This window comes from Lontra canadensis, unplaced genomic scaffold (assembly GCF_010015895.1).
Source record: "Lontra canadensis isolate GAN:19392208 unplaced genomic scaffold, GSC_riverotter_1.0 scaffold63, whole genome shotgun sequence".
Lineage (NCBI taxonomy): Eukaryota > Metazoa > Chordata > Mammalia > Carnivora > Mustelidae > Lontra > Lontra canadensis.
In genome coordinates, this window is record NW_022631057.1 from 8,678,968 (window position 1) to 8,688,536 (window position 9,569).

The 9,569-nt window shown below is 59.3% G+C and overlaps 1 protein-coding gene across 1 annotated transcript; it reads left to right on the top strand.

The window, feature by feature from the left end:
- The first annotated feature begins 2,757 nt into the window (after positions 1-2,757).
- On the top strand, positions 2,758-7,913 carry ELF3 (E74 like ETS transcription factor 3). The gene is made up of 9 exons (XM_032878254.1): positions 2,758-2,950; positions 3,399-3,569; positions 3,925-4,146; positions 4,379-4,465; positions 4,661-4,780; positions 4,975-5,064; positions 5,242-5,358; positions 6,258-6,453; positions 7,099-7,913. The coding sequence occupies exons 2-9, from the start codon at positions 3,407-3,409 to the stop codon at positions 7,211-7,213; spliced, it is 1,110 nt and encodes a 369-aa protein (XP_032734145.1). The 5' UTR covers positions 2,758-2,950; positions 3,399-3,406; the 3' UTR covers positions 7,214-7,913.
- Positions 7,914-9,569: the final 1,656 nt, after the last annotated feature.

Genomic DNA, 9,569 nt, shown 5'->3' on the forward strand with positions numbered 1-9,569 from the left:
TGCGCAGGTGGCAGGCTGGTGAGGACCTCCGTCCCCTGCTACGCCAGGAGCTTCACTAGCAGCAAGGGAACTTGGGGTCTGAGGAGAGGGATTCGGAGGCCCAGGGTTGTAGGATCTCCTCTTGCAATTCGATGGCAGACTGTCTCCATAGATCTTTCAGGGATGTTTTTGTCAATATGCTGTAGGCAAGGCTGATTTTAGGGCTACCCAGATGCCTCGCCTACTCCCCAACTCGGTGTCTGGCTTATCAGCTCTGACACCAGGGGCTGTCTTGCCTTGTTTGCACGAAAACCTATGGCATAATCGTCACAGTGATGGCACAGGGTCACCATGGAAGCTCTTTCTCTGGCCGCCGCTCTCGGAGCCCACTAACTTCAGGACCTCTCACTGTGCACAGCCTGGGTATCTGCAGTTGTGGTGCCTGCCCTGCTCACCACCTTTGCCACCCAACAGTCCTGCTGGGTGTGCCTGTCCCTTTATAGGGTTGGGAGACAGTGCTCTTGCCATCCCATATCCCAGGGATGAGGCTGTGCCATTGTCTGAGCAAGCTTCATGGGGAGGGCCAATGGGCTTTTCCTGCCATTGGCAGGGTATTGGGAAGGCTTACTCCACAGCTCCTCTACCACTATCCTAGAACCTTCTCCCCACTCCACCTCCAAGGCACTGACCTCAGACTGTCATCTTTCCCACTTACCCTCCATAAAATCACCCATTATTGGGCTATTGAAGACCTTAATATTTGGAGATAAGGTGCTAGCATATAGGGATTACTTTTTTTTTTTAAGATTTTATTTATTTATTTGACAGAGAGAGAGATCACAAGTAGGCAGAGAGGCAGGCAGAGAGAGGGGGAAGCAGGCTCACTGCCGAGCTGAGAGCCCGATGCGGGGCTCGATTCCAGGACCCTGAGACCATGACCTGAGCCGAAGGCAGAGGCTTAACCCACTGAGCCACCCAGGCGCCCCCATATAGGGATTCCTTATCTCAGCCTCATTTCTTTGGTGAAGCCCCGTGAAGGCAAACATCCTTCTCATCCCACCCTCTGGAGCCTGAGCCAGGTGTCCCCCAGGGCAGGGGAGCATGTGAGCCGTCCTGGGGCTAGAAGCCGGTTCTCCCACATTCCAGGGTGAGTGACTGGGTGGAGGGTGTGCCCGCCTCAGGCTCCTTTGGGGAGGCCCCCTGAAGGGCTGGGGAAAATCCTACCACCAGAGCCCCAGGCTCTTCTTCGGTGACCCCTGGCCCAGTGGAGGGGGCCCTGACCCTGAGCCCCTCTCTTAGGTGCCCAGCACTTTCAGGGGCAAAGAGAAGGTTCCGGGAGACGGTCTTCTTAGTCATCTGGCTCTAGAGGATAAAGAAGGGCAGCTCTGGAGGGGGAGTCATTTTGTTTTGTTTGATTTGGAGCCGTTTCATCCACCGAGGCTAAGCTTGGCCACGAACCACCCAGGGTTGTGGCATTAACAAAGGAGGTGTGGAAGGAGACACTCAGATCCTACATCTTAGATGCATAAAAAACTAGATCTGGAAGAGACCTTAGGGATATTAGGTCCAAACAACCTTGTTTTTACCCATGGGGAAAAAAGAATCACGTAGCTGGGGAGTCCCCTGAACACTGGTCTCCCGCCTCCTCTTCCCCGTCCTCGGCTGCCTGTCTCCAGTGGGGTCTGTGTTCACACACAGAGGACTCACTGTGCCTAAGGGGAGGGCAAGGGGCTGGCGGAGCGGCTGAGCGGGAGGACCCTGAAGCCAGGACAGGCCCGCTATCAGGAAAGAGCACCAGGCCCGCCACTTAACCAACTTAACCAGCTCCGGTGGCCTGGGCAAGTCATGTAACCCCCCACCCCACCCCAACCTGAGCTAGGATGTTCTCAGTTTTAAAATGGGGACAATCACACATTCCTTACAGTGTTTTGTTTTGGAGACTATGTTACATGTGCCTGGTGAACACTGAGCGTTCCATTTTCTACGTGGAATGCCAGGACCCAGGGAGTCGGGCTTCTGGCCACTAGAGGGTAGCAGACAGGTACAGGTCAACTAGGCCGAGGGCAGGGAGACTAGGGAAGACAAACACCGCCATGTGGATCCCAGCACCTGCAGCCGCCCCCAGGGCCCGAGGGCTCCGGCTGGGGCAGAGGAAGAGCCAGGTCTCTCCAGAAGCGGCTGCAGGTTGCATGGGGTCCGGGCAGGCAAAGCGTGTCAAGACTACCACTGAAGTAGATGCCAGCAAGCAGGCTACAGAGGACACTGGGGACAATGGGGACACCGGGCCCCCGAGGCTAGACCATATAAGCCCATGAATATTGCCTAGTGTCCGGAGAGCCTTCCAGCAGGAATCCTGGGCATGTAGGAAAATTCCCTCAACCCCACTATCTGTTCTCCCTGCTAGGCCCCCTTGTCCTCAGACCTTTTTGGGGACTAGCAGTCCTCCTCCCCGCTTCTACCCCATTCCCTTCCCCCTTCCCCCTTCCAGCCCATCCCCAGCCTGGCCCCCCAGAGGAATTTCCTGCACCAGAGGGTGGCCGAAAGTACAGATGCCTACCCCCGCGACTCCTGCCACCCGCCCAGGCCAGTGCCCTGTGCCCAACCCCAGAGGGTGCGGGATGACAGACTCTGACAATCATTAAACCAGCCGGGCCTGATTTCCCAGCACCGCCTGCCAGGATCCGGGCCAAGTGGCACAAAATATGCAAATCACCTGGGGCCAGAAGCCCAGTCTAAAGGCCAGGAAATCCCCTCTGTCCAATGAGCCACCAGCTCCGGTTACCGCCAGGCGCGCTATAAAGGCCTGGGCTCGGGGAGGAGCTCCCACAGGCCTCTATTTAGGGCGGGAGGGGAGCGCGGGCTAGACTCCTCAGAGCTGGCTACCTGGCGCAGCTCTTTGCCTCCTGGATTTCTTGCCTGCCTGCTGTCCCTTAGTCCTGCCTGCCTGCCACACCCACACTCCGCCCCTCAGGTAGGACCACCACCTGTCTGTCGTACTGCCCAGCCTGGGCCCTGGGAAGCCGGAGAGGGGTCGAGTGGACGCATAGCTCTCAACCCACCTGCAGCGGCTCTGCCTGTAGGGCCCCTGAGCAGGAGTGTCGGGCAGTGGGAGTGCCCTGAAGGTCGAAGAGGCATGGTGTCAGGGAGGGACAGAGTGGCCCTGACTCTGCCAATCTGACTCAAAGGGCCAGGGATGGGGTTACTGAGGAGGGGGCCCAGCAGGAGGCCTGGTGCCCACAGCAGGCTCTGCGGTCTTGGAGCCCTTCATGAAGAGGGGGTATCCAAAGAGATATTGACCTTCACCATGCGCCCCGCCCCCACCCCTTGAGGCTCCTCCTGGCCCAGGTTTGGCTGGAACAGAAGAGCTGGAGGGTGAGGGGAGGACCCTGGCCCTCACCAGCCTTGGCCTCCGTCCTCAGGTAGCCTCATGGCTGCAGCCTGTGAGATCAGCAACGTCTTCAGCAACTACTTCAGTACTATGTACAGTGCAGAGGACCCCGCTCTGGCTTCTGTCCCCCCTGCTGCCACCTTTGGGGCTGATGACCTGGTGCTGACCCTGGGCAACCCTCAGATGCCGCTGGAGGGCACAGGTGGGTCTCAGCAGGTGGGGTGGGGTGTTTGGGGAAGGGAAAGACAGCCCTCTAGGAGCCTGTTAGATAAATGGGGAAGTGAGGCAGGGACGGGTGTCCCCTTCCCCCCCGCAGCAAATTCCAGCCCTAGGGGCTGGGGCGACTTGTAAGAGGCTGAGGTACTGAGGCTGAGGGGCAGCGAGCGACTGTGAGGTGCTGGGCGAGGGCGCTGTGACTGCCACCCCTGCTCCCCCTGCTGGGCAGGGTCTCAGAGACTTGGGCTGGTGGGGGCAGGGGGGATGCACACAGAAGCCCAGATGGGCAGCGAGGGTCCAGGTGGCTCCGGCTGAACTGACACTTGCACGGTCCCTTGCAGAGAAGGCCAGCTGGTCGGGGAAGCAACCCCAGTTCTGGTCAAAGGCCCAGGTTCTGGACTGGATCAGCTACCAAGTGGAGAAGAACAAATACGACGCAAGCTCCATCGACTTCTCACGGTGTGACATGGACGGGGCCACGCTCTGCAACTGTGCCCCCGAGGACCTTCGGCTGGTCTTCGGGCCTTTGGGGGACCAACTCTATTCCCAGCTGTGGGACCTCAGTGAGTCCAGCACCCCTGGGAGCCCAGGACTTGGAGGGGGAGGCCTGCCTGTCTCCCGCTCAGTTAGGGTGGCTGGCCTAGGGACCGGCCCACACCCCTGGCCGAGGCCAGCACAGCTGTGGGAAGGACCTGGAGCCCCAGGCCAATGAGCACAGACAGAGAAAGAAGCCCTGAGGGGAGGGGGCAGTGGGATGCCTGCCAGGGCTCTGACCCCTCCTCGCTTCCTAATCAGCTTCCAGCTTTCCTGATGAACTCAGCTGGATCATTGAGCTGCTGGAGAAGGACAGTACGGCCTTCCAGGAGCCCCTCGGCCCCTTTGGTGAGAATTCATTTTCTCCATCATTTCCTAGCTTGTCCTATCCCATCTCTGCCTCTCCCCAGAGCACTAGAGCTGACTCTCTGTCTCCAGACTTTCCCCCAACTGGAAAAACAGCAGGTCACTGGCCCTCTGGGGAGCCTAGTGTCCCTGCCTGTTCCTCTGAGCCCTCTCTGAACCCTTACCTCCTCTCCCCAGACCAGGGAAGCCCCTTCAGCCAGGAGATGCTGGAGGAGTGCCGGCAGGCCAGCCCCTACTTCCCGGGCAGCTACGGCCCAGGAGCCCCCTCCCCCGGCAGCTCTGATGTCTCCACGGCAGGTGAGATCCCTCTTCTGGACCACAGCCTCCCTTCCCCCCCAAATACCCCGCAGCTCTTGGTTCCCTGCACAAGAGCCCAGGCTTTCTGGGAGGAACAGGAGCAGGCTGGGCAGTGTGTCCTGAGACCCCCAGCAGCCGATCCCCCAGAACGTGTGGGTTGGCAGGGGGACTCACTCGGACCCCATCTCCCCTAGGGACCGGTACTTCCCAGAGCCCCCACTCCTCAGACTCCGGTGGAAGTGACGTGGACCTGGATTCCAGTGACAGCAAACTCTTCTCTAGGGGTGAGTGCAGGGAGCCTCCTGGTCCCGTGGGGTGTCCCAGTGGGCAGTGTCCATGACGCTGGTCCTTCCCCTCATCCCTGCTCCCCTGCAGGGTTTTCCTCCTGGGTAGGAGCTGCCCCCTTGAGTCCCCCCCGCCCCATTCCTTCCCCTCCTGACCTTACCCCTCCCCTGTCTTAGATGGCTTTCCCGACTATAAGAAGGGGGATCCTAAGCATGGGAAGCGGAAACGGGGTCGGCCTCGAAAGCTGAGCAAAGAGTCTCGGGAGTGTCTGGAGGGCAAGAAGAGCAAACATGGTGAGCTCCTGGGGTCACCCCCTTTACTCTGAGGCCTGGCGGGTTCCTGGAGGTGCCGCTGATGCTTTCTCCTCCTGTGTTCGCTGGCTGTCCACACTCCCGCCATCATGGCTGCGCACGGGGCCTGAGGCTGTGTGGTACTGGTCACCACCTCCTTGCAGAGCCTGGGTCGGTGGTCCTGGAGATGAGGGGAAACTGAGGACCCTGGAAGAAGGCCCGAGGGACTAGAGCCCAGGTGCCCAGCCCACCCACTCTAGTTCTCTCTGCACTTGCTCTGTCTTGCCTGCTGGGACACCCTCAGTGGTGTGAGGGGGCAGCTGGTGGGTGCTGGGAGGGCCTGCGGGGCCGCAGGGGCTTGGGCAGAGGACCGTGCCCCCGTGGCAGGCCTCAGGCCCCAGTGCGAGCCAGCCAGACGCTGGGAACCGCCAGGTGATGACCCCGAGCGGCTCTTTGCCTCCGTTTTGTGCTGGCAGCCTCCCTTCTCCCCAACACTGGGCCTGGCTGCTTCTTATCTTCAGGGGACTCTTTTTTCCAGAAAGCTGTCCCCTCGTCCCCCAGGCCAGGGCCAGCTCTCTGGTCCCGTACTTGCCAAGCTCTCACCACCTATGGGTGTGTCTGCTTTCTCACGGTGGCACCCACCAAGCCGTGGGCTCCTTCAGGCAGTCATGTGTCTCAGTCACTGTCCAGTCCAGCCAGACACAGGATCAATATTTGAGCATAAAATAGCTGTGCTGTGTGAGGGGCAGTCCCCGTCTGGTGGGGGAGGCGGGAGGGGAGCAGCCCTGGTGCGGCGCGGCCACCCATGCGTGGGCTGCGTGCTGGGCCCAGCGGGGGCCCCCGCCACCTTCGGAGGAGAGAGCAGCCACCCTGGCCTCTGACCGACGTCTCCGGCCTTGCAGCCCCCAGAGGCACCCACCTGTGGGAGTTTATCCGGGACATCCTCATCCACCCGGAGCTCAATGAAGGCCTCATGAAGTGGGAGAACCGGCAAGAGGGCGTCTTCAAGTTCCTGCGGTCGGAGGCGGTGGCCCAGCTTTGGGGCCAAAAGAAGAAGAACAGCAGCATGACCTACGAGAAGCTGAGCAGGGCCATGAGGTGAGTGGGCGCCCGGCCCCCGCGGGAGCTGCCGGGATGGCTCGTCCGCTCTCCCCCGGCCCCCTCTGACCGCCGCCCTCCTGACGGGTTTGAGTCCTGTCTGCTGAGAACAGTGGCTGCCTACTTCGTGGGTTAAAGGATGACACGGAGAGAGCAGTAGGCTGGCAGGGCAAACACAGGGGACCCTCTGACAACATTCCTTTGCATTATCCGTAAGGCTTGTCCTGAGAAAAGTTCTCCGTGGTGAAAAGAGCGTAAGCCAAGGCCTCCACTGAACCTGGCTCTCCCCCTCTTGAGTCGATTCGATTGCATGTCTGACCTCAGTGTCTCCCTGAATGATCACTAAGGTCCCTTCCAGCCCTAAAACCACTTGGTTTCATGATCAAGCCCCAGGGCAGAGCCATAAGAGCCACAGAACCACGGGTGGCATCAGGGACCGGGGACACCTTCTAGGCCAGGGTGCCATGACGGGCGGAAGGAGGGTGGGAGGAAAGAAGAGGAAAGCTGCCGGAAGTGGGTCAGGCTCAGGCTGGACCCCAGTGGGCCAGGCCCTATGACGATAACGGGCCTGGGGTGGGGCGAGGGCATCAGCAGTCCGGGATGCCCCGTACCTGGGCACGTCTGACCACCCCTGTCCGCACGCAGGTACTACTACAAACGGGAGATCCTGGAGCGGGTGGATGGCCGGCGGCTGGTCTACAAGTTTGGCAAAAACTCCAGCGGCTGGAAGGAGGAGGAGGTTGCTGGGAGTCGGAACTGAGGGTCCTAATGGGACCCAGGACTGAACCCATGGACTTGAGGCCTGCAGCCCCTCCTGGGACGACCACTAGGCCCTCACTGTTCGGGCATGCTGGGGCCGGGCCACAGAGAGAAGCTGAGGTTCTGGTACCTTGTTCAGCCATCATCCTGGGATCTGGGGCTTGTGGCCTCTCCTCTCCGCCCTGCTCTTGGAATAACGAGCCCTGGGGTTTGACGTGACTTGTCGGCTGACCACAGGGGCCAGCGTCACTCCCCTTACCTGGTACCTCCTCAGCCCCCACCCAGACAGCAGCTGCAGACGGTGCCCTCCGCCTCCAGAGGCCTGCACTGAGCCACGGAGGCCCAGGGAAGCAACAGGGGCGCCGTGAGAGAGGAGGCCGGGCAGGGTCCTCCTGCCTCCTCCGGCTTTTGGACTGGCTTCCACCTCAGTGCTTGGACTCCGCAGGCAGGGGTCGGAGCACTCCCTAATTTATGTGCTATAAATATGTCAGATGTACATAGAGATCTATTTTTTTCTAAGACATTCCGCTCCCTGCTCCTCTCCCACCACGTGTTCGTGGTCAAACAGACTGTTCTAGGCCCTCGGCAGGGCCGGTGAGGGGCAGGGAGATGCCGGGACCCTCAGGATGGGGCTCCTGGCTCCTCTCTCCTGTGAATGGAGGCAGAGACCTCCAATAAAGTGTCTTTGGGGCTTTTTCTAACCTTCGTCTTTGCTCCCTGTGTACTGAGATTTGGATCTCCAGATTGGATGAGGCCGCGGGGTTGGAGGAAGGGGCCAGAGCAGGCGGGTTACCCGGCTGGAGGGGAAGGCAGAGGCCGGCTTGCAGGGTAGGGACAGGTGTCCTAGAGCAGGAGAGCTGGCTCTACAGACAAGCCGCCCTGGGGGCTGGAGGGCAAGCAAAGGAAACAAGGTGAGACTGAGAAAGTGTCCCAGGCTCTGTTCAAGCAAGGGCATGAGCCGGACACCGGGCCGGCCCTGCTGCTCCCACCAGACATTGGCTCTGTGACCTTGGCCAGGTCAGCCCTCCCAGCCTGCTTCCGTGCTGTAAGGCTGGGGTTTGGATCCGATGCTCTCTAAGAAGTCTAGAATTAGCTACCCAACCTTGCGGAATAGACACCTTGGATTCCAGCCGTGTTGGCCATAAACGGAGAAAACAAAACGGAGATGAGTACTTGGTGAGAAAGAAGGGGGGGATGGGATAGACGTTTGCCAGCCTAGTGTACACCAGGCACTGTGCTAGACGGCCGCTCAGCCCACCTCCTCTTCTCCCAAAAAGGGAGAGGGAGGTTTATCCCTCCCATTCTACAGATGCAGAAGGTGAGGTTCAACTGGGCCAGTGACTCAGCCAAGGCTGCCAGGACAGCACCTTGGTGCTCAGTAGCTTTTTCCCTGAGGGTGTCCCCAGGGTTAGGGCTCTTCCGACTTAATCCTCAGTTCATTCCGGAACTGTGTTACTCTGTCTCCCCAGTGACCCTGCAGACAGGTTCTTGGAGAGGACATTTTGCTAACAGGGGGTGTATGGTTCCTCATGAAGGGTACCTTCCATTGGAAAGCTCCTTAAGTTTAAGGCTTCAGATTCCAGAGAGCACATTAAAAAGGCATGTTGTAAGTTTGGAATGCTCTTTAGTTGTCTTAGAAATACCAGATTATTCACTGAAGACCGCGGGTAAGGAAGGGAGCTTAGAAAACCAGACGTGTGGAAGATGGGCTTGCTCTGGAGAAACACTGGCAAAAAGGAAAGTGGGGAAGTTGGAGAGGATGGTGGGGTCACCATCCAGATGCTGGAATCTTCTGGAGCCATTTTGGGCAAAGTGTTCCTATAGCTGTACTGGCAAGTTAGTTGAGGAGAGTAAGGGGAGGGGTTAGCCTCAAACAGCCCTGGCGTCCAGGCCCGTCAGGCCACCTCTCAGCTGGGGAGCCTTCGGCGACTTAGCCTCAGAATGACCTCATTTCTTGGAAATGAAGACATGCTAGGCACTGTGCTAATTTCTCAGCCCATGTTATTTTGGGGGGTCTTACACCCTAAAGAGAGGTGACCCTGGTCGCCTGAAGTTGCCTAGCCAGGAGTGCCGGCCGAACCTTAGGGACTCAGAGAACAAGGCCCCGATTGTCAGTGTCTTCAGTTCTAAAATGGAGTCGCCAGCCCTGGGTGTGCACCAGAGGGTCTGAGGGGGAGGGGAGCTGGGACCCTGGGGCCGGGGCCCCTTCATCCTCTGCCGAAGGGCTGGGAGATGGCTCTGGGCCCAGCACTACACTCCCGACCTTTGTCCTGCCATTTTCTGTTTATGAGGTGCTTTCCTCATCCCATTATCTCATTTTATCCACACCATAGCCCTTTGAGGAGATTGGGCGTCCC

Bases quoted from the DNA above. Each gene is read 5' to 3' on its own strand.
- ELF3 (XM_032878254.1), top strand. From the start codon at position 3,407: ATGGCTGCAGCCTGTGAGATCAGCAACGTCTTCAGCAACTACTTCAGT. The intron at 4,147-4,378 runs GTGAGTCCAGCA...CTTCCTAATCAG, and splicing joins TTCCCAGCTGTGGGACCTCA to CTTCCAGCTTTCCTGATGAA. The intron at 5,359-6,257 runs GTGAGCTCCTGG...CCGGCCTTGCAG, and splicing joins GGGCAAGAAGAGCAAACATG to CCCCCAGAGGCACCCACCTG.